The sequence below is a fragment of the Cebidichthys violaceus genome, unplaced genomic scaffold (assembly GCF_023349555.1).
Source record: "Cebidichthys violaceus isolate CVI_PGR_0920_01 unplaced genomic scaffold, fCebVio1.0.p SCAF_6, whole genome shotgun sequence".
In the NCBI taxonomy this organism is placed as follows: domain Eukaryota; kingdom Metazoa; phylum Chordata; class Actinopteri; order Perciformes; family Stichaeidae; genus Cebidichthys; species Cebidichthys violaceus.
In genome coordinates this window covers 13903343-13928125 of record NW_027176816.1, presented here as the reverse complement: position 1 = coordinate 13928125, position 24783 = coordinate 13903343, and the positions used below count along the sequence as shown (strand labels likewise).

General features: G+C 41.1%; 2 protein-coding genes across 7 annotated transcripts; both read right to left on the bottom strand.

The window, feature by feature from the left end:
- Positions 1-3599: 3599 nt before the first annotated feature.
- Positions 3600-17936, bottom strand: LOC137889341 (histone-lysine N-methyltransferase SUV39H1-like). 5 transcript variants are annotated; one of them, XM_068733154.1, is made up of 6 exons: positions 17860-17936; positions 16176-16321; positions 9526-10185; positions 7293-7439; positions 6738-6867; positions 3600-5156 (listed from the first exon to the last, which is right to left on the bottom strand). In XM_068733154.1, the coding sequence occupies exons 1-6, from the start codon at positions 17933-17935 to the stop codon at positions 5023-5025; spliced, it is 1293 nt and encodes a 430-aa protein (XP_068589255.1). In that variant the 5' UTR covers position 17936; the 3' UTR covers positions 3600-5022. The 5 variants fall into 5 exon arrangements, with proteins under 5 accessions (XP_068589255.1, XP_068589257.1, XP_068589256.1 ...); XM_068733156.1 differs by having other exon boundaries at positions 16176-16314; positions 17860-17929; XM_068733155.1 differs by lacking the exon at positions 17860-17936 and adding an exon at positions 17585-17845.
- Positions 17937-18806: 870 nt separating this feature from the next.
- si:dkey-16n15.6 (organic solute transporter subunit alpha) lies at positions 18807-24608 on the bottom strand. 2 transcript variants are annotated; one of them, XM_068733158.1, is made up of 7 exons: positions 24367-24608; positions 23424-23575; positions 22802-22875; positions 22400-22555; positions 21869-21980; positions 20963-21215; positions 18807-20493 (listed from the first exon to the last, which is right to left on the bottom strand). In XM_068733158.1, the coding sequence occupies exons 1-7, from the start codon at positions 24488-24490 to the stop codon at positions 20072-20074; spliced, it is 1293 nt and encodes a 430-aa protein (XP_068589259.1). In that variant the 5' UTR covers positions 24491-24608; the 3' UTR covers positions 18807-20071. The 2 variants fall into 2 exon arrangements, with proteins under 2 accessions (XP_068589259.1, XP_068589260.1); XM_068733159.1 differs by having other exon boundaries at positions 24371-24608.
- Between the last annotated feature and the right edge of the window lie 175 nt (positions 24609-24783).

Here is a 24783-nt window from a genome sequence, read left to right as displayed (position 1 = left end):
TGGTAAACAGTTATGCAGTGTATGTCTAGTGCTTTTATTGTGAAAGGTAAGAATGGAAGAAGTGGATCTGGTCTACAATGCCTTTATTTAGCTTGAAACATTATAGTGTATGATTTGAATATGTTCGTTTCACACAACGTGATTGGTTGATGTCTTATTCAAGGTGCAAAAGTTCTGAAAAATCAGCATTGTTCTGGAAAAAAATGACGTTGCTTTTTTCACCGCGTAATAATCACGTTATGTGTGAAAGTATTCATGACAAAAACAACTGTTCATAAAAAGTATATTGAATACAACCCAAATAAGGTGCCAGCATGCATTTAAAGAGCATCAAAATAGAGCTTGTTCATACAAAATCTTGGGGGAGGGACTAAGCCCATAATGTCCACATATTCGGTGACCCGCCCCTAGTGGTTAGAGAGGTATCATTGAACTGTAAAAGTACATATGTATACATGGAATTTGACTCCGGTTTCCACTCCGCTCTCAATGTACATACACTATTTTACAATAAACAAGAAAAAAAATATATAGAATAAAAAAGAGCAGCAAAAAAGTAGAACAGATGTAGGTATAAACATTTAACAGCTATATACAATATAAGTATAAATATAAAATACATAAAAAAATGTAATATGTATTTATATACATATATATACACACACATGTGAACGTAAACCTATAAACAACAATGGCAATGGAATTGAGGTGATAGTGCAAGTGGTGGTAATAGTGCAAACAGAGGTATTAGTGCAGTATGACTTATTTATTGTTCATCAGAGTGACGGCCAGCGGAAAGAAGCTATTCCTGTGTCTGGTGGTTTTGGCAGCTGGTAATTGAAACAATTGGATTTAGTGAAGGATACATTTCTACACCCAAACATCTCAAACAGAGGTGGCCAACACAGTGCCCGCGGGTACCTGGTCGCCCGCATGGACCACGTGAGTCCCCCGCAAGGCAGCTCCGTCAGTCTTCGGAACAGGCTGCGGGGCAACAACTCGTGGGTGGCGGGGGTAGAGGCGCGGCAACGCAATCCGACCGAAAAGGCCCAGACTAGAGGTTTGAACGCAGGCGCCCGAAGACGCTCGCGCACCTAGGAGGGTTGGATCCCCCCCCCCCCCCCCCTCGGCTATAGACGAGACTTTTTACTAGTTTCTTCGTGGAGAAAAAGGTACCATTAGAAAAGCTGGTGTCGGTGACAACAGACGGGGCTCCCGCCATGACGGGCCGGCATGCAGGCTTCATTGCACAATCCAGACTTCCCAAAATTTGGTGATTAGTACTAATGTAATAGGATTCATTTATTTCATTCATTTTTTTTTTCTTATCTTACATAACTGATAATTTGTATAAACATGGACAGAGTTCATGATTTGTTAAAAAAAATTTCAAAGGTAGTAGTTAGTACAAACGAGACATAATTTGGAGATAATTTGTACAAAAATATAACAGGTGTGATTTTGAACAAAATACACAATCATTGTTAATAATTATTGTGAGGAATAATTAACATTGACATGTGATCAGACAGTCTCTTCACACATATTATTATTATTAAAAGGTGATCTGTGCAACTTTGTTATTTAGGAAGTTTGAATCAAACAAGTAGACCTTCATACTACTCTTTACCCTTAAGTAGCTCTGTTTCAAAAAGGTTGGTGACCCCTGCTCTAAAACACCTGGTGAGGCAGTGACGAGCTGTGCCTCACCTCAGATTGTGAATCCCTCACTAACTGGGTTGAGTGCATGCCTTTTGCTTTCTCATTGTTTGTCACCACTGTAATATTTGTAGACACTTTTATTATATGTCCTTTCTTTACATAGAATAGGTAATGTATTTCACGTATGTGCAGAACATATTTAGTGTTGCTGATCTGACAGAAACCGCAGTGAAAAAGCACACAGGGGAGGCAAACACTACCTCTGCCTCAAAGAAGAGGGCGTGCGAGACACACGCTCCCAGTGGAATCAAATATGTACCTTACTTATGTATGTGTAAATAACCTATGTGTGTGTAAATAATGCTGATATGAAAAACAACCAGTAGTCATTGTGCAAGCTGCCAATTGAATGGTGATTTAAGCTTCTCTATTGGGTTCATATATTTGTAAATCTGACTTATGTAGTGTCAGTGCCTCACCAGCCACGAACCACACGTCACTGTGTGAAACAAATGTCTATCATTATTTTTGAATCATGCAAGAATTATCTCATTGTTAGAATGTTCTGCTGGTGACTTGGACCAAGCAAGAACATCAGCTACTGTTCTAAGGAGAACTGTATGACTCTGCAGTTAGAATAATTTAATAGATCAGAGTTCTATACAACATGTCAACATTACGAGTATGTTTCAGTATGTTTCATTTGAATTCTAAACTGAAAGCCCCCCTCCAGTCAAAAAGCTCTTGTCACCTTGTTTGAATGTTTGAGCTTCACTGTGCAGAATGATTGAAGTGCTCAGTTTGTTCTCACATCCTTCTGCTGCAGAGGGAACGTTTCTTTATGCTCTCCTTTAGTCTCAGTTTAACACCTGGACGCAGCAGCAAGATTCACAACTAGTTTGGAAGGCAATGTGGATGTGTGATGTGAAACATCCAATGGACTTACACTGATTCTGGAGGAGCTGGAGATGCCATTTAAATAGCTTCTATCTAGATGATTGTGATGGAGAAACCAACAATGCATTTTCATGAACAAGAAACATGTTTTTGGGTTGAGGCAGAACCTACATGACAGTGTGCATGGAACTTTTGTATTCAAACTCATATGACCCACATTTAAGTGTTGGTGGAACGATGATTTAGTTAATTCCAACTCATTTGTCACATACTGAAATTATTTAGTAACATGTTTCATCTGTGCAGGTTCATCAGGCTCCAGCATGAAGGACCTGCCCTCCCTGTCTGAAAAACATCACATCAGCTTTTATGCGTTTTCATATTTTCCATTTGTTTTATAGAGGAAGTGTAGTTTGAGTAGTTCACGTATTTCTTGATATGAAGCAGAACAACGTGGGGGTTGTTAGAACAGAGTTCTGTATCAAGAGGAAACTCAAACATGTTCGCTCTGTATAATGCGTCTGACAGCTATAGCAGGTCAAAAGCACCATCTAGTGGTAAAACGTGTGGAACATACTTTGAAAATGAACTACGCCCTCTTCATATGGAGCTAGAACAGTGACAGTACACTTTGGAATTGAAATAAAAAATTGGGCATAAAAAAGGGAAACATCGGTACTGACAAAAAACAGGCATTAAAGGTGATTTATATGCAACTCCCCTTAGCCCTCCCCTCCATGCCAAAACACAAAGAAAAGTAAAAGATAAAAAAACTGTCCATGTTAAGAAAAAACGGACCCTGAAAAGAGTAACATGACGAAAAGATATGTCTATCTAAAGACTGTCATCGAAAAAATTATCGGTATAGAAAAAATGTATTCATTTTTCAGTGGAACTTTTTTCACTGCCATTTCCTTTTTCCAAAGCCAAAACTTAGTCACTGGTCTCTCTCCATATCCAGCACTTGTGAAAAATAAATAAACAAAATAATAAAAAATAAAAAGAGTAAAAATACAACAATCAAAACATGAAAGCATCAGTTATCTTCAATCCATTTATTTACATTGTTTTTGTTCTCTACCTATAAAAAAGTCATGCACTGAAGTACTAACAACTACAGCGTTTAAATATAAACACTGTAAAAGACTCACCTACTGACCACAAAATAGATACTGTACAGTCACAAGAGTGACAGATAGAAAACGTCATTATGATCCTGATCTCTTCACCATAATCACCAAGACATTTTCGGACTTTTCCCTGCTGGCCATGCAGATAGATTTACCTGCTGAGTTCTAAGACACTGAGCCTCTTATATCAGTCGTCATGGAAGCGATTTGGGATATACATTGTGTATGGTACAAGCACAGCCTGTTCAATCTGTATGAGCAAATCAAGCACTGGCCCTTTATCCAGACCCAGTATTTTAGTAGAGTATGGTACCTGTTGGCCCTGAGCCTCTTGTAACCCATGTTTGATCATTTAAGTCGATCGAAGTAACAAAACACAGAGGAGTAATTTGCGAGCAGCTGAGAATTACCGATTAAATGTCCTCTGAGCTCAGTGCTGACATTCTGGAACTCAGCTGTGAACAGTTCAAGATATCATCACAGGGTGAAGTGGACCATTACAACAATGCAGTAGTTTAAAAACATCATTCCGGACTGTCCGGACAACTTGGATTTCATTTTTATACTTTTGTCCATCATGTCTACTAGTTATGACATTGCACTCACCAAGTTAATAACAGAGATCTGTGAGCACAAAAAGAATCCTAGGAGGTGAAGACGAGCCGTCAGAAGATCACTGATCCTGATTAGTTAAAAGTCTTTCTCTAAAGGCTGGACTGGACTTGAGAATCTAGGGATATATTGCTACGGATTCCTCATTGCACAGCACACTACAGTAGGTCAACGCTGAAGCAGGAAGTGCGTGTCTGTAAACTGTGAAGGATGTTTTCTCTTTAAAACTGAGTTTGACTGGAGTTTTGTCTCAGACCTGCTCGTGTTTCTTTGATGATGTGGTTGTGTTCCCAGATCTCAGCAACTACACAGAGAGAATCATGTTTTCACTGGTAGAATAAAACTGTAACACACTGGAATTATCATGTAATAGTGATGAAAAGGCTTGGGCAATAGTCATGTTCTGGTAGAATACATTTCTAGAGCATTGAGAAAGGGACGGGCTAATATACATGCTCACTGAGCTATTTGTTTAAATCACTGGATCAAGCATTCCAATAATCCACTGATGCAGCCCGAACCCACTGGAAACAAGAGGCTCTCCATTCGTTCAAGGGTTGCGGTTTTTATCTAGAAAGGGTTTGTCATGTTCACATTTAAAAAGATAATGGTGAATTTCATCTTTCATTAACAAAAAGGAAATTACAAATTCATATACAAATCTGTACAATTGTGTCCATCTCAACACAGATGAGAGTGATGCGTTCCCAGCAGTCCTTTGTCAGAACAGGTATTTCCGACACGAGTCCGATCCACACCGACACTCCACTCGAATCCTCTTCTTGGGAGAGCTGGAGAGCCCCGCTACACTGAAACTGGAGTCCATTTTAGTGCTTTCTGTGTCCATTGGATCAACTGGAAACAAACAAAAGGCTCAGTTGAAAAGCCAGCAACTTGACTTTACTTGAACAAGACCCTTTCACAAATGTATATAGACGGCTAGCATGAGAAGCCACCAGCGGTAGGCGTGATGACGGACAAGCCTCTGGGGCCAAGATGCTCGATTTGTTATGGTGGAGTCAGCTGATATCCAGGTCAAGACTTCCTGTTACATGCGCTGCTCATTGTTAACAGTCCCATTCATTGTTTACAGAGAAGAGAGACTGGAGTTAGAGTTAAGAGGTGACCGGATTGTTTCAAGTTTACAAGACAGATGATAGCCAGTGGCCTCTTCTTCTCTCCACACGGATTGTTTACCTGCATTCAACCAAAGACTGCTTGAACGTGATTGGTCAGACCACTCTGACTACAAACAGAAACCAAAATCTTGTCTCTTTGCATGAATGCAGAATCTGTGTAGAGATCAGACGGCTGGTAACGCCACTGGGAGTGTGATGGTGCCCTTAAATTCACGAGTGTGGTGCACCAAGTATATTTGTCTAGTTGACATACACATAACTTACCTATACACTCAAAAATGTACATTTAGTTGCTCTTTAAACTCCACTAAAAACAACAAAACCCTGCTAATCTTGTAACTATTACCATTGTGTTGAATGAAAAAAGTTATAAAAATAGCGTGTTGGCCTGTAGGGAACTGCATGTTCTGACATGAACTTGTAATACCAGTGTCACTTCTTACATTATTGGAATTTAACTACAACTACATTTACACACGTTTTGTAATGAACTACAGATTTGAGTATTTCCATTTTAAACAGATTTCTACTTCTCCTCCACTATATCTCAGAGGTGAATGTTGTACTTTTTACTGCACTACATTTGTCTGACAGCTTCAGTTACTTTGCTTTACATCCTTAGTATTTTTGCAGTAAAGGATCTGAATACTTCTCCCAGCACAGTCTATACTAGCAACACCACCAGGCTGTTTAGTGGAGGAAGGATCATATTCTGGTCAGCTTTATTTGAGCATATGCCCTGACTGGTCCAGATACTGATCCTGAGGATCATCTAGGCTCTATTCAGCTGCTTTGTTGTTGGTGAGACCTGCTTGTTAAATGACTCACATATCATTACTGTATGTGAGTGTCAACTCTTTGAGACTGCCGATTACAGGACACAACTACATGATTACACAGGATTAGATTGTGACTAGAGATGAAGAGCAGCGGAGACACTGAAGTACATGAAACACAGCCATGTAACAACCCTCTGGTCGTCAAACACCGCTGCTTTGTATCAAACCGACGCTAAAGGGCGACTCGGTGTCAAGACTCAGATGTGTTTGACGACCTCAGAGGGCTGAACATGCCGAGCGCTGTTGTTGGCTGAGGGTTACACTCCCACTGTGCCCAAAGGTTCTGACCCCACAAACGTCCTACAAACAGCTAAATAGAAGGAAATACAGATACACACTTCTAGTGGGTCAGAAGGAATGATCCTGAGGATTATTTTCTATACAAAGTTTTTTAAGGAAAATGCTCAATATTGTACCTTTAATGCCAATGTTGAATCTGCTCAATCAATGATACCTACTTTGCATCTTGTAGTCAAAGGTGAGCTCCTCTCCTGCCCGAATAGCCCGTGTTGAAAATAAAGCAATTCTTGGGAGCCTCTCATCAATGTTGTCGATGAACACGTTAAATACCTGCAGGTTGGGGTTACACTGCAAAAACAACACGACATGTGTCAGGAGCTTCTCAGACTGTGCTTTAAAATGATGCTATGCTAATAAACATAAAAAACTGTATATTTATAAAGTGTGTGTGCTGAGGAAAGGAGGAGCTATGCACACACACTGAAAGTTACACGATCAACAAGTCACAAGGTTTAGTCCTTTACTTTACAAGGTGCTAGAGACTCATGACTCACATGTAAAATACTCTCCAATATGATTTATCCACATATAAATAATCAGTTCTGGCATTGACTTGACTTCTATTATCTTAATTATTAATTATTGACTGTGTCTCATAAAAAAGGAATATTATGACAGGCCTTGTTTTAAAGCTTTGAGATGCACACAGTTACAGAGACCTGAACAAAGAGAGTGTGGTCTGTAGATTCTGTGCTCAGTCTGAAGACACTCACGCTGTGGTTCACAAAGTGGGAGATGTTGCCTTGGTGAGCTGCGTCCACCGTGTACACGTCCTCCACATAGTCCAGGTCAAACAGGTATGTGGAGCCCTGGCGGTCGTACACATGACCCCTCCTCTCTGCTTCATCGGTTGTGATGATCTGAAGCAACGAAGCAGGACATGGACCAGCACCAGTCAGTTTAGGATACAACAAAAAAAGGCTTAGATACTCACTCCAGATATTTACTGGAAGTGTCAATATCAGCTCGCACAAGTTCAGCCACAAAAAATATCAGTTTAAAAATAAAAACAATGTTCAGAACCATCTATATAGAGAAGTATAGAACTAAAGTGGCATCAGCACTGCCCAAACATGGACACTGAAGGAGAGCAGCAACACTAGCCATATAGAAATATTTAAACGCTGAGCAAATTAAGAGGAGCGGCTTGTCACTTAAAGGAGAACAGCTGGTCCACCTTAAAAGGTCAGTCCACCTTAAGTGAGCCTGAGCCACAATTGTCGCTAACTTTGGGGCTAACCCCCTTCACTTTAATCCATAGGTGGCACTTAAGACACGAGAGTTGTCCGTGTTTTCATGGAAGAACTGGAACCTTTTTGCAGGTTATTTCACTTCATCAAAGCACATTGGAAACTTTTTGGTTTATGGTTGGGTTGTACTTAGCTCCGCTCTCTCCTGTCTCTTCTGGTTGCCGATCACTAAGATGGAGTCAGTCAAAATGACAAATTCAAGGCTTTAAAATGGCAGTCCAGACACCAATGGGTGACTTCCCGGTGACTATGTCAGTCTATGGTCTTGAGGAGTTACGTTCACACGTATAACTTGCAGCTAATTTCATACTTTGCATAACTGCAGCTGGCGATAAATGACCTAACCTGTTTGTGCATTGGTTATCATTGCAGCTGGACGGCTTTTTAGGCACTTCAACCACAGCACCACTGCATGCAAGGCACTCATCTTGTCTGTCAACGGTTATATAAATAAGACTCAAATACAAGTATTTTGATATGAAAATGCTTCTTTTAAAATCTCTTTTCCCTCCCTGTAAATCTAAAACATTTTTGATGACTCGTCTTGACTGTTGGCTAGCGGGTAGCTAGCAGTACAATAGTAGTAGGTGTGTGTTTGGATTTCAGGTTGTAAATGTGTGAAAACAAAGCATGTGATTGTTAATTCATCCTCCTGATCTAATAGCATGAGCGAGAGAGACCAACCAGCAGCTCCTCAGCTCCATAGCGTTTGTTCTTTGCAAAGCGTCCATGTACTGTTTGTATTTCCCAGCAGTGGGGTTTAACCATTTACTGTAACTCTGCTCATTCTTACTACTTTTTTCATTTTGTGTCCTACCTTCTCATCACACCCCAAGCCATAATGTTTTATGTCGTCAAGTACTTAGACAAGGTTGATGATGCTAATTACAAAGTGTATTGTATCATCAAGCTTTAAATTGATTCATAATTTAAGATTTGTATCTAGTTTCAATAAATATGAAGATAATATGTAATGCACAAAAAGATGTTATTAGAGCTGTCCTCACCCTTTGGACAGCCTCTCTTCATTATTACATTACAGTCATTTTAGCAGACACTTTTATCCAAAGTGACTTACAATTCAGTATCTATCTACCGTAGACGCAGCTACGGGAGCAATTTTGGGGTTAAGTGTCTTGCTCAAGGACACGTTGACATGAGACTAGCTGGAGCTGGGGATCGAACCGCCGACGCTCTGATTGAAAGGCGGCCCCGCTCTCCACTTAGCCACGGTCACCCAAGCATGAACAAAATACTCAAATTCACATGTGAGTGACGTGTGGTTCACCTGTTCACACAAAGTGATCATGCAGCTCCATCAGTTCTGTAATATCAACATCTGTAATTGCTGGCTTCTGTTTATTTGGTGCACTCTGCACTGATGATAATGAAGCATGATGGGAAATGTTTTGACATACTAGAAACAAACAAAAGAAGGGGTACAGTATATAGCCAATAGCAATCCATCTATAAAAGAGGATTGGCCTTGGACATATAGTGGTCATACTACTACTACTACTTTAACGTGACACTGTCAGCAGATGGCTGTTGTGGGGACAAAATGTCATTCTGTGGTCTTGTGACGGTTGGAGCTACTTGGTCTGTTTCGTTACTTTAGATGAGTAAGCTGTATTAAGTCAAACAGTGAAAGATGACAGAACAGAATGAGTGAAACCTGTTTCTGATCAGGTCCTACCTCTCCCACGTACTCCATGATGAACGTGTTCTTCTTGATGTGCTGCAGTGTGCGGACGCCCCATCCCCGGCCGTTCTCCGTCTTAAAGATGCACAGGTCGAATTGGATGCCCTTCTGCACCACTCTGTTAGGACAGTCGGGGCTACAGCTGCATCGGGAGTTACACTCGTATATGGGCTGTCCCGGCCGGACACGCACCTGCCCCCTGTCATTGTAGGCCATGCGGTGCAGGGAAGCCCCAGGGCAGCAGCCATTTATGGGTTCCTCCAAACAGTTCTTACACTCACAGCCCACAGCCATCTCATCCAACACAATGCCCTGGCCTACTTTGTAGTTGTTGATGTATGTGAAGTTTTTTGGGGGGCCCTCAAGGTCCACCTCGTTCATGACATAAATGCGACCTGGGTGGTTGCGTGTCTGGTTCAAATGTGCCTCCCAGTGCTGCAGATGCTTACGAACTTTGGCTTTTTGGACGAGAAATGAGGCAACTTCCTTATCCAGTTTTTTAGGGGTGCAGCGTCTCTTGTGGCGCCTCAGCTCCTGATCCAGGTCAAAGTGGAACTGCTTCATCAATTTGGGGCATTTAAGGTTCCTCTTGGGTTCCCAGGTGTTATCAGACTCTAGGAAGCCCTTCCACTTTACCAGGTAGAACTCCTCCTCCTGAAACACAGCACTTAAATTAAGGGCAAAGATTGTATTCGTTCTCACTTCTATTGTATGCATCCTTCTTTATATCTGCACAGACAACAGTTGTTAGTGGTCTGACAACTCACAGCCGTAAACCAGCATGCCATGCTTAAGATATAACTACAATGATTCAAACTAGGGCTGAGCGGTATACCGATTGAACCGGTATACCGGTTTTAATTTCCCGTACGATATGAATTTTTCATATACCGTCATAGCCAAAACAACTGCTGTCACTCTTCAACAGGAAGCAAAACATATTCTTCGCCGCAAAGAGTGCTACAGTTGGAGCTACTTATGTAGTGAGAGGGACCCCTAAATTATTGTTATAAATTTATAACACAACAATTAATAAACAATTTGTGACACTAATAATTGTACATTTATAAAATTTCACTGCCGAACAGCATGCTGAGTACAGCTCGGTAGCTAGCCCGTTAGCACAACAGTCTGCTAACAGCTGGGAGAGGCTACGTCGCGTTACTTATAGAACAGAAAAGAGCGATGCAGGAGGAACAAATGAGCTGTTGATGCCGCTGTGGTAACACGAGCAACTTACATCACCTCAGCAGAAAACGTGAGTTATTTTCATAGATGCAATCTGAAATTTACACCTTGAAAACTGCAAACCTATCTACGTCATATTTTTATGTTTGTTAAATTATCAGTAGCGATAACTAAATGATATGCTTATTATACATATTACAAACAAAAACATTTAAATTTTTTTTTTTTGCTTTTTGGGGTATTTTGGTCAGACACATATGCATCGCTGATTAGAGTGTAATATGTGTGGTATTTGTTATAAATAGACGTTGATACATAGAGGGTGATAAGAAGCTGCACTTGGAGGGTCTTAGGACCCAGGGGAATGTAGGTGAAGGAAGCAGGAAGAGACGGAAGACACGCCACACAAACAGCTGTTCACCGCTAGCTGCTGGCTGGTTCTTGTGTTATGTCCGCTTAATAATTAAACGCTTGATAAAACAATTTTCGGCGTTAATTAGTTAATGCGTTAACGCAAAACAAAAATACCGTGATACCGGTATAATCTTACAAAATACCGTGATATACATTTTTGGTCATACCGCCCAGCCCTAATTCAAACTATTCCTATCAGACAAAATCTTTGGTATTCACTATCTAATGAATTGGGGTGACCGTGGGGTGACCGTGGATAAGTGGAGAGCAGGGCCGCCTTTCAATCAGAGGGTCGGAGGTTCGATCCCCGGCTCCTACCTCTACTAGTCTCATGTCAATGTGTCCTTGAGCAAGACACTTAACCCCAAAATTGCTCCCGTAGCTGCGTCTACGGTGTGTAGATAGATACTCAATTGTAAGTCGCTTTGGATAAAAGCGTCTGCTAAATGACTGTAATGTAATGTAATTCCATCCCAGGCCTCTCAAGTGCATTGTTAATTCAGTTCTCTCCAGCTAGTCTTCATCTGCCTGTCAGCCCTGTGATGGCTTTTTTTGTGAGGGTGATGGCTTACCAATTTCAAACATGTACAGTGCTGTGAAAAAGTATTTGCCCCCTTCCTGGTTTCTTATTTTTTTGCATATTTGTCACACTTAAATGTTTCAGATCATCAAACTAATTTTGATATTAGACAAAGATAACCAGAGTAAATACAATATGCAGTTTTTAGATGATGATTTCATTTATTAAGGGAGAAAAGCTATCCAAACCTACTTGGCCCTATGTGAAAAAGTAATTGCCCCCTAAACCTAATAACTGGTTTTGTCACCCTTGGCGGCAACAATTGCAATCAAGCGTTTGCGATAACTGACAATGAGTCTTTCACATCGCTGTGGAAGAATTTTGGCCCACTGTTATTTGCAGAATTGTTTTAATTCAGCCACATTCGATGGTTTTCGATCAGAAACGGCTTGTTGAAGGTCATGCCACAGCATCTCAATCAGATTAAGTCCAGACTTTGACTAGACCACTCCAAAACCTTCTTTTTGCTTTTTTTGAGCCATTCAGAGGTGGACTTTCTGGTGTGTTTTGGATCATTGTCCTGCTGCATAACCAAAGTGCACTTGAGTTTGAGGTCACGAACTGATGGCTCGACATTCTCTTTCAGGATGTTCTGGTAGAGAGCAGAATTCATGGTTCCATCAATTATGGCAAGTTGTCCAGGTCCTGAAGCTGCAAAAGCAGCCCCAGACCATCACACTACCACCACCATGTGTGACTGTTGGTATGATGTTGTTTTTATGAAATGCTGTGTCAGTTTTACGCCAGATGTAACGGGACGCACACCTTCCAAAAAGTTCAACTTTTGTCTCGTCAGTCCACAGAATATTTGCCCAAAAGTCTCGGGGATCATCAAGATGTTTTTTGGCAAATGTGAGACGAGCCTTTGTGTTCTTTTTGGACAGCAGTGGCTTTCGCCTTGGAACTCTCCCATGATGCTATTTGTGCCCAGTCTCTTTCTTATTGTTGAATCATGAACACTGACCTTAACTGAGGCGAGTGAGGCCTGAAGTTCTTTAGATGTTGTTCTGGGGTCTTTCCAGACTGATTCATGTCAGTTACTTTGTTTCTCATCTGTTCTTGAATTTCTTTACATCGCGGCATGATGTGTTGCTTTTTGAGATCTTTTAGCCGACTTCACTTTGTCAGACAGGTTCTATTTAAGTGATTTCTTGATTCAACAGGTCTGGCAGTAATCAGGCCTGGGTGAGGATAGTGAAATTGAACTCAGTTTTCCAAAAAAAAAAATCACAGTTGATTCATGATTTATCAAGGGGGGGCAATTACTTTTTCACATAGGGCCAAGTAGGTTTGGATAGCTTTTCTCTCTTAATAAATTAAATCATCATTTAAAAACTGCATTTTGTATTTACTCGGGTTATCTTTGTCTAATATTAAAAAACATTTGATGATCTGAAACATTTAAGTGTGACAAATATGCAAAACAATAAGAAAACAGGAAGGGGGCAAATACTTTTTCACAGCACTGTATATGGTGTGGCCTTAAACCTCAATGCACTCATCTCTCTGTGGCTGCTGAACGTTTGCATCCTAAACATGTAAACCAGTTAATTGTCATTCTGAAAAGCCTCCAAATAAAGTACTTTCTAATCTGCACTGTGTGACACGACAGCAACAGAGAGAGGGGAAGAGAAGGTGGACTATTCAGAACTTACTCAGAATACTGTTTTGTAACTTTCTAACTTCACAATAGAGAGGCAATGTCCAGTGGACTACCGGAAGGTGCTTATTTTGTTTGGTAGTTATTGGGGAGGGACAAAAACTTTTTGATCTAGTTTGAATTGTGCCGTTAATTAAACATATGATTTGATAGGTTTGTCAATTTCAAAGACAATCTTTGCACATCAACACTGTTGAAGTATAAGACTGTGAAAATACACAATTACAGAGACCACACACAAAAAAGCTGTGTAAGTGACGTCTCTGGCTACAATGCCTGTGTGTTTCATACCAGGATGCACACACACAAACAAACGAGTCTTGCTCGATCTTTCGCTTCCAGGGAGATAAAAAGAGTCACTGGATAAAACACATTAGGTGAGATCACATTTCATTAGTGCATGGATATAGTTAAGTTAGCTAACTAGCTAGCAAGCCAAGGTAACGGCCATGTTGGTGACATACATTGTGCGAGACCAGAGATGTAGTTCACTGATCGGTCTCATACAAAACTAAACGATTCCACTACAAATCTATGACAAACATCAGAAGTGTAATTTGCAAACAATACAATCAGAATCAAACAATATTTGTCTTTCGCCAATGACACCTGAAGGGGCAAGAAGGGTTTTGATTCCGGCTCCTTCAGTCTGCATTCTGAAGTGTCCTTGGGCAAGACACTGAACCACAAATTGCTCCTGAAGGCAGTGTCATCGCTGAGTGAGTGCGTGAATGAGCATTTCCTTTAGATTCTGATGGGTAGGCAGCACTTTGCATGCATCGGTCATCAGTGTATGAATGTGTGGGAATGTTGACATGTAGTGTACAGCGCTTTGAATGGTGGGAAGACTGGAAAGGCAATACACAAATGCAAGTCCATTTACCATAGACTAATTTATATTGTCTCACAGTATATTAACCCTATTATAATGAACAATTATTATCTCAGAGAAACACAATATTTAAAAGTACATATTCTGGGTTTGCAACAGGTTCAAAAATCTGTTTGTTGTTAAAGAAAAAAAATGATTGTGGGAAAGTATTACAAATGTGCTGTCATGGTGGCTTGTCTTGCGCTCCACGTTTCAATGCAGACCACTCAAGCCTCTTTTTTTCAAACCGAGACTCCCTGGTTAAATGTTTTATAATGCAATGGATGATTCACATGGCATCTTTTTATGTTCACTTTCATGTAAGTAGTGTAGATAATATTTGTTGTGTTAGTAGTATTTGTGAAAGCCACCAATAATTCCACAAGCACAGGGCAACTCAAATCTAAATGAAGTACATCTGTGATTTGTTACTTATTTGTTACAGTCCAGCCTGAGCTGCAGGTGGTCCCTCTGTCAGCTGCTGAAACACTGTGACGATGCTAGGATACGTCAGGTGGCAGGATTCTGATATTGTTCCTGATATTCATCACCTAATTCACATTTTTTTTTTTTTGCGTGCATGCAGACTGGAAGAAGCAAGCTACGCTCAGTGAACTCAGGAGAGCGCGGTTTGCCGGCGATTGCTCAGCCACGGATTTGAAGCAGGCGTTTCATGGAGTATTAGGCTGGAGTCTTCACTGGGAATGGCACAGAGGGCCACCATCAGGACGAGCTGTGGTGAGGTAGCGCGGGTTCGGTGGACACAGGGACCGCGGCGTCTCGCCACGCTTCCGCCGGTTGTTGACTTTGCCTCGGGGATTGTTTTTGTCACTGTTTTTCGTTACTTAAAGGAACTTTCTGAACTAATGGGACTCAGGTTTGGGTGATCATTTGTAAATGTTTAGTTTATTGTGCCGAAGCGGGAGCCTCACTTTTATTTTGGTTTTGTTGTTTGTATGCCGAGTGAATTTTTATCTATATTAATATATTGTGTTACATTTACCTGGCAGTGTGGTTTCTTTGGCGTCTGGTGTGGTCTATCCTTATAGGGCATAATAGGGAGATCATATTCAGTGTGTTTTTGTACCTTCCACCATGTTATTCAGGCAGATATAGACTCTGTAGACGTACCAATTTAGATCCGCCCGTGCCCTTAATTTTAGCGTTTGTACTTTTCCCTTTTTAGGTTTATATAATTAGGTGAATTGTTACAGAGTGGTGGCCAGTATGGGGACGTGAAGGATTAAATAATTAATTTTGATATTGGTGTTGTCTTTACTAACCTGGAGGGCAAGTTTTTTGTTTCATACCAAAACAGCCCAGGTAATATTTGTGTTGGAAACTTATCCCAGTTATAGTTAGTGTGTATAGTTTAAATAATTAAAATTCGACCTTTGTGAGAGGTGCAGTCTCTCTTGCAAAATTGCATTGTTTACACCCAATTTCTTGGGGATGAATGTGCAGTATTTAGGTGTTTATTGGGTAGGTGATCATAGATAGGTGGTACATGTTTTTCACAGCCAGCACACAACATACACCCTCAACCCTGCATTGCATTCATATTCCCCAATTGCATGACCACACCTGCACACCGAAATGTCCACCATGTTATTCAGGCAGATATAGACTCTGTAAACCTACCAATTCAGATCCGCCCGTGCCCTTAATTTTAGCGCATGTACTTTTCCCTTTTTAGGTTTATATAATTAGGTGAATTGTTACAACCGGTTGCTACATTTATGTTATTATCTTTTGTTGATTCAACTGTACAACAACTTTAAAGAAAGGAATACTTGTGGCCTGGAGACTTCAGACAGTGTCCAGAAGATAAGTCAAGTGTACAGGTTACGTAACGCATACTTCTTAACACAGGCCATGTACCATAGATGAGCAGAGCTGCTGATGGGTAGTAAACAGTCACGTGCTATTACCTTCGTCCTCTTGTAGTCGCAGAGGAATTCCACATCGAACTCGTTGACGTTGGCTCTCTTCACTCCGAGCTGCTGACAGTAGAGCCTCTCTCTGCGACACAGCGCTTCCAGCTCGTCCCAGGACATATTCCACGGCACGCTGCAATCTGACACAGCAACTCCCTTTAACTAGGCGTACAATGCACTGCAGCTACACGAAACTCCACTAAAAACTCAGTCGATTTAAAATGTCACTACTCATTGCTGGAGCTGCAAAGCAATATCACATGACTATTAACATTGTCTTGGTGCATGGTTAATTCGGCCTAGATATAACACAATGAAGAGCGTTTTATCTCAATAAAATCTTATTTTCAATCTGATAACTACGCGTTTTACCGCCAAACACGGCAGTAACGGTAGAGGATCATACCGACAGTCGCAGCCGATGCCAGTCGTCGGGAATAGAATCGTCACACACATACAGTATACCTCACGGCAACATCAAATATTTGCCCATTACACATTAATACCATTCAAACATGTACGTGGCGTTTCATGGCGCGTGGAACTCAACAGTTTAGCCCGCAAACGTAAACCACCCAGCCTGCCACTAAAATGTAAGCGCTAAATTAACTAATTACGTTATTACGTAACGTTATTATTTCCAAGATTATTCAAAGTTGATCTAAATTCACAAGCGTAGAATTACACTAAAGAGGCTGCGTTAAACAGCATGTACTTCGGACAATAACTTGGCTTCTTGGAGTCACCTATTGTACAATTCGACCGCTCTCGTTCATGTCACGTGAAGTCCAAGGCAAAAGAGCGTGCATATTTGGGGTCTTTAAAAGGTTTACACTCATACATTACCAAATAACTAAAGTACACAAACGTATAATGGAATATACAATTATATGTAGTCCTCATGAGTTACCTTTCAAATTTTCCGCCATGTTTTCCGCACAGCCGCCAAAATAGGATAAACTACATTGGTGGGGAGGATCCTGATACAGAGTAGCCTGTAGCGGCTGCTGATTGGAGTAGCATCAAATACCAGCCCTCTCATTGGTTCAGATGTAGCCAGGAGGGTCGGCCGAAAGAGATTTTTTACTGAGCTAACGCTAGTTGAATTCACCAAGACATTACGAACCTCCGAAGTTACGACGTTCTGCCTGCGGTTGTTTGTTGATAAGCGGAAACATGGGGTAGGCTTGGGCGGGCTACACATTGTAGACGTAACTATACAGCACAGCACAGTTCTCCTTCCTCATTACAACAGAAGAAAAGTCAGAACTAGCAAATAGCCTAATGCGACGTTCAAATCCTCCATCCGGTTGAACAACAAGTCTCCCTTTAATGCCACAATACCTGACCAGGTAAAACTTCGGTTTAAGACTACATCCACGTTAAACCTACTTCACCCATACCTGCAAACTTGTCGCTTTTCGGCGAAAATCGCCGTTTTCAATCAAAATATATTATCCACGTGAATCGTGTAGATCCGTAGAGTTTTGTTGTTTTTTGGGGGGGTGGGTCGTTTCTGAGCGTTTCTCAGAATGGAGTGAGACAAGGAGAAAAGGTGATGTCGTGATCTTCGCAATAAAACATATTTGATGTGGCGTGTCGAGTCTTGGCCAATCGGCGTTAAGATGTCTACACCGTCTTCATTTCCATCCGTTTAAGTTTAAGTTACGTTACGTACCGTTACAGTTCAGACTTGCGGGGTAATGATAACGTCCACTGCAAGCGGGACTTTGTCGATTGTTAACGTTCGTCATTATCGTGAATTAGGAGGAAAGAAACGTAACGTGATGAAACATGCAGCGCGCGCGCCCCCCCCCCCCGTTCCAGTTCAGTTCACGCGGTCACTCGTTAACGTTAAACCGGAACACCGGCGGATCTGGGTGTTTTTTTTTTAACTCAAAGTAGAATGAGGCGATTTCGTGGTCATAATAACTTTTATGACCATGAAAAAAGACACCCAGATACTGATAAGATGATGTGGTCAAAAAGCTTAAGAAAGAGGATGCTGTTTGTGTAGCGCAGCTTGACGCAGGGCTGAGATGTGAGTGGAGCTGGGCCTGGATAAAGGTGTTGTAATGACCACAGCCAGTGTACTAACAGCTATTATTTTACTCTTGATAAGCTACCTTAGCCAGAGTAGATTATCATTTTAATTTAAATAATTGACCTGGATTGAATACATAATAATTGCAAATAGAAGATAGGCTACAATTGTAACAGCTTTACAGTAACAGTAGAAATCCATTAATATTAAGCCATACAGTAACAGGGTTCAAGAGCTGAAATACTGATTCATAACTGAATAATATATTAGTTTTTTGCTTAAAGTAAATGTCTTATCACTTAATTTTCTTCTCAGAGTACACCATAATGCTACATTTTAAAGATCATATTTAAAATAAAAATGATCCTGGGGGAGCATGCACGCACCCCCAGGTCTGGCAGCTTTAGTTACTAGTTACATTGCACATAATTTGTCAAACCATTCCTAACTATACCCAAACTGAACAACAGAGTATAATGGAGTTAAAATGAGCTCCACCTTAAACATCTGCAGCAGGAATAATGATCCAAACAAATATACATATGTAATATCCATATATAATAGTAGAACACTGACAGGGATCATGTTTCTGCAAAATTAGCACTTTTATTAGTATTGTTTGTAGTCCAATTACTTCATTTTCTGTTTTTCAGTTCAGTGAATGAGTCAGGTTGAATGTGTGAGGTGGAGATGTGAAGGACAGCTGACAGGTGATGGTCAGTGAGAGAGGATCTGGATTTGTTAAACTTAATCACGGAGAATGTTTGTTCACATATGTATGAAGATCCAAAGAGAACCGACATCTTCTGAGCATGTTGCTTTTGCAGCTTAGCTAGCCAAGCCTTGATGTCCGTGTCACTCCGCATCATCAACACATTGCAGTGTGAATGTGTGCGATCAGCAGCAGCACACATTCAGAATGTACTAACATACGTAAATTAAGAAAAAAATACAGCAACAGTCGCCTTCAAAATAAAAGCAATGCAGCTGTATTCCGTGCATTATGTACACTTATTTACGTTTTATTCCTAATTTCCCATTGACGGGCTGGACGGCAACAGCCATGGCCGGGTATGGCCCGGGGCCGTACAATGCCCAGGTCTTCTTTACAGGATAAGCGGAAAGATGATGGATAGATGGATGAATGATTTCATTGGCTGGATTCAATATACATATACAGAGCTGGTGAGTGCACTGCCATGGGGTGTCATTTAACTGAAAAATATTTTCATGGTTTTATGTGATTTACACATCAGACATGTATGCTGTAGTACATCAAACAAAGATGTAATTTAATTTCAGTTGGACTTTAAATGTAGAACCAGTGTACAAACAGTCGATGCCTGGGGAAAAAAAGCTATCATTCATTTGGCAGAAGCCAAAAGCCACATTTAAATGATATCCAAGCCACAGTAGATCAAGGAGAAGCAATGCTGCAGGTACATGCAGCAAGGTAATCTGTATATTGTGGCACAAGACTATAAAAGGCCACCGTTTCTTCTCATGTATTCATCATGCCTTTTATTTTCCACAAATTATGACAATTAGTGTGTGAGGTATACACAACTGCAAAGCAAAACATATTAAGAATACATAACAAAACACACATCCAGGGATTAAAAAGACCAACATTTCTTAAGACTACATTGATCCTCATTCTGCTACAGCTTGTGCCAGCAGTTTACAGTTTGCACAGTTTCCTATATGTTAGGTAAGTGTGTCACTTTTTGCCCTATTTATCATAGTCCAGGTCCTTGGGGCCCCACACAGACCCTCGTCAGTACCAGCATCTTCAGTGATTGAGTGTAATCTTATTCAGTCCTTATTAAAGGTCCTCCATAGTTGGTCAAACGACAGTGACATCCTTAGAGTCCTGATAGTTAATGTCAGCCCTGACCGTAATGTGGGTCAGTTCTACACCCGGTTCCTCTGCAGACCTGGGTTCCACTGGTTCTGGCCTGCCTGGCTGTTGACCTCTGGCCTGAGGGAAGGGGAAACCATCCAGAGGTGCATGCTCTATCCTGCACAGGCTGTCCTCGCTGTCACTGCTGTAACTGGGATTGGAGGCGCTGAAGAGGCAGCGGCCGAGCAGGCCAGGCCTGTGATGTGTCATCTGATCGTCATCTGTTTGAACAGCCTTTTCCTCCTGCCAGACTCTGACGGGCCCCTCCACATCCTCCACCACGCTCGGTTCCACCTTACGGAAAGTGTGGCGGGCATACAGGCCGATGCAGAACATCTCCACAATCACACAGTAGTGGTAGATCACTGTGGTTGGACAGAGAACACAACAGCCAATTTCTTCAATGATGACATACAGTTATCACAGAGGAAACAGCCGCATCATTGCCTTCTTTTTAAACTTGTCTGTCAAAAGACCCATTTTAGTTTTTCTTAAAGGTTTTATATTTGTAATTACATGATGCCATGAAACAGAATTAGTCTATAAGCCTTGGTGACATTTTTTAGAGGTGAGTAAAGAAACCAGTCACCGCCAACCATCAGGAGAACACCTGTCTCCTGGGTGATAGTCCTGTGTTTGTTTGATCCATCCATCATAATCGTAGTCTTTATCACATTTTACACTACCTCACTTGCTCTGAGCATATCATATTCATGTGTATGTGTTTAAATTGCAGTCAGTACAGATTACAAGTCGTAAAAAGATGCAATGCTGTTGCATGCCAAATGAGTGGGCTGAGTGAACATGATTTAAAACAGATGTGCTGTGACTTACACTGGGACCTGGTCAGGACAGAGAAGGGTGGTGTGCAAGGGATAACCTCCAGAGCACCCATGGTCTCTAAGATGCCACTCTGCAGGCCACACAGCACCAACACCACAATGACGCAGATGAACTTGGCTCTCAGCCCATAGCCATGTAAAGCACTCTTAGTGGCTTTGTAAAAGAGAAGGTGGCCGTAGAAGGACACGAAGGTCGACACGCATATGATACCGTTCACATACAGGTTGGGGTTGACTGAATCCACCTATGGAACAAGAAGGTGGTTGTCATCGATTTTAACCTTTGACTTATCCAGTGCTATTTAGAGCAGGGCCTCCTCAAGAGTATACGGTGAGCCCACTCGAAACAGATGATTTCAGTGTTGACTGAACGTACACTGTTAGACGATCTGAAAAGCAAGTCTATTAGTGAGGCTATTAATCTTGTTTATGGGATGGATGGATGGATGGATGGATGGATGGATGGATGGATGGATGGATGGATGGATGGATGGATGGATAGATAGATATATAGATAGATAGATAGATACGTGATACATCACTACATGCTGTTTGTCAGCTGTGGTTTATACCGTACTACACATTGCTTTAAATAAGTTAGCAACACGATTTCAATGCAAACATTTGCTAACTCATACTGTTTTCACAATGTTTTAAACACACAATATAGACTCGGTAAGGGGGGAAATATCAAATCTAACGAGGTAAAGAATTGAAAAAACATCTAGACTACAAACCATAAAAAAATATATATGATGATACATGAACTGCGTTTAAGTAGTGCATAGAAGAAAAATACTATAAAATATAGTACATTACACCGTCACAGACTACAGCTTGACTACCTCATGCTGGCTGGGAGAATAAGTATAGATCGAGGTATAAATAAATAACTCACATCACCATAGTCATACTGTTCATCTGTCCACAGGACCAGAGTGACAAAGAACAAGATGCTGCGGACAACAGAGAGCTGCAGCACAGCAGCCATCATCCAGCCACGGCTGCTGCTACACACAAGAGAAGGGACGGAGCTGCATGTCAAGTCACGTTGTCTACAGACAACATTTCATACAATCACATGAAACTGTTGAAAATACCTGTTTGCATGTGTATGCACTTCATTGTGGTATTGTCAACATTTATAGACACAAACACAGAGCTGCCACCATTATTATTCTTTATATATCTTTTCTTGTTTATTGTAAAATAGTGTATGTACATTGAGAGCGGAGTGAAAACCGGAGCCAAATTCCATGTATGCGTACGCATACATGGCCAATAAAGCTGATTCTGATCTGAAATCTCTCTTAAGATGCTGTACCTGTGATAGCCGCTACATGTTGGCTCCAAATAAAAAATATTTGACTCAAATAAAATCAAATAAAAAAAATTCCAGATTGGATGCAGGTGTTTGTCTGGTGTGTACCTGCTGATGGCCACCATTGGGAGACAGCAGCAGCAGCAACAGGGGAAAGGATCTGGCGATACCTGCTGTCCAGACAAAGCAGCCAGCATACAAGCTTTCCCTCCAAAGAAGTCTGTGATCAGTCCCATGAACTTCAGCAAGGTGATGGAGTGATACCTGCACAGACATACACATTTAGACAGGAGCAGCAATGTACAGACATGTGACAGCATCCTCATGCTTGTTTAAATTAGGATTCATTACTTGATTTACTTCACTGTATGTGTGTGTGTGTGTGTGGGGGGGGGGGGGGGGTTCTTGTTGTTTTTGTTTTGTGTGAGCTCATCAAAACAAATCCCCATCAACAATGTTAAAATGGCAATAAAATCTTGCAATGAAATCTTTGAAGACTTGTAAACTCACAATGAGGCAATGAAATTACACAGCGAAGAAGAGCGTGGCACATACAGCGCTATGAGGGAGGTCGAGGCAAATACCTAAGATATGAAGAACATTCAAAGGTTGAGATGCAATGCAGGTGCACCTTGGACCAAAACAAATCAAGATTTATTTTTGCACTGAGAGAAGTCCAGCTGATTATTGTAGCATAATGATTTAAATGTAGCAGATTTGTCAGCCAAGGATTCATTCTGTGAGCTCTACTCCAGCAGAGAACACCAAAATAGGATTCATGATTAGTGAGGCTGCCATTGCCAAATTCTGACCCTTATTATTAAGTTGCTTCAATCAGTAACAGCATCAGACAAGCTTTGCCTCTTTTGAGGTGGTGTTGTGTTATGGTTTCAGAAAGATGGAGACGGTCAGAGAATAACTACATAAAAAATAGGACGTAAGCACTACAGTTTTTCCCAAATAATGTACATGTATTGTATAATGTTAAGTCTTCTATTATGAAATGGCTTGAAAAAATTGTGTACAATTTGGTAAATAATCTCCCCAGGGAAGGATGCTAGGTGCTCACAACATCTGGCTCCACCCCTGTCGGAGGAGGAGCTATGTGTGGGAATGAGGAGGGTAATGTTACCGGGTACATTCCTAATATCCACAGGTAGAGCTGTTTTCGTCTGGACGTGGCAATGTGGCGTAGAAAGAAGCCCACCTCCTCCAGAAACACCCCCAGTAAAATGACAGCCAGGCCGGCTGGGATGAGGAAGAGCCACAGCTCATCTTTAATGGCTGAGAAAAGACAGACTAAACTCTTACCACAGCAACACACTTACATCACAGAGATTCTGAGTATATCTATTGCCTCCACACGGTTCTCAACACGGCGGCTTGCAGCTAACAGTGCTAACAGCGTTAACAGTGCGAACAACACCAGGGGCATGGCGTGAGGGGGCGGGACATGTCCAGTGGAACACCTAACCCACAATGGACTAATGGAGGACTGTGACATAGCTATTGGATCGAGGTCAAAGTTCACCACAAGGAAGATGGCACTTGATGGCGCAGCAGAAGCAGCAGGTATGTAATCAGTGCAGTTAAGTTCAACATATGACGTTAATGCACAAATAAGTCAAATAAAAAAACAAAAGTAATTTATTGCAGCTGACTCAATGTCAAATAGTTCTTTCAAACACTAGCACATTTTCTGTCCAAGATATTCAATCATAGCATGATGGCTTTTAAAATACTAACAGTTAATGGACTCACAAAAACTCATATTTTAGTTTTACCTGTATACAACAGACAATATAAAATCCATTGTTCTTCATAATTCAGTTTACTTTTACTGTAAACCACTCTAGATGTTTTAGTTGAGTAATAGATGTGTTTATTTCTGGCAACAAACTATCTAAAAGTGAACGAGTTATTTTAGATTTGTGTTCATTTTCTGCACAACATATTGTGTTAATGATGGGTGTGGTGCTAATTGTGTTTAGTGTTGAAAATATATCTACGGATTAGACAGACAGATGTTAGAGATTGTAAAAGAGTGTACTGACATTACAAGTAGAGACCTTTACCTACCGCTGAAGATCTGTGATGACAGAGGGATCTCAGGCCCAATCCAGCTGCAGTTGGCCCCTCTTCCCATTCTCTATATAATGCTTCTCTACACTCTGTCCACCTGTCACACCACAAACACATAGACAGGCAAATGGATCCCAATCAGCTTCTAAAGCCTGATTTTGACCTACTGAATGACACAGCACCAAGTTAACCTTGTTAGTTCCCTTGGTCAGGGAGGAGCCGTTCTGTCCTATTGTTTCCGTGTTGACCTGAACGATTCCTGTCTGACTGGAGACATTAATGATTGACTAGATACAGGTAAGCGGACAGGTGGGGATCTAAGTCCAATATTGTAACAGGCTAGATTTTCATCTAAGAAGACATTAAAAACCTGTATAGGTTAGTTAAAGCTTCACTAATCAATATATATA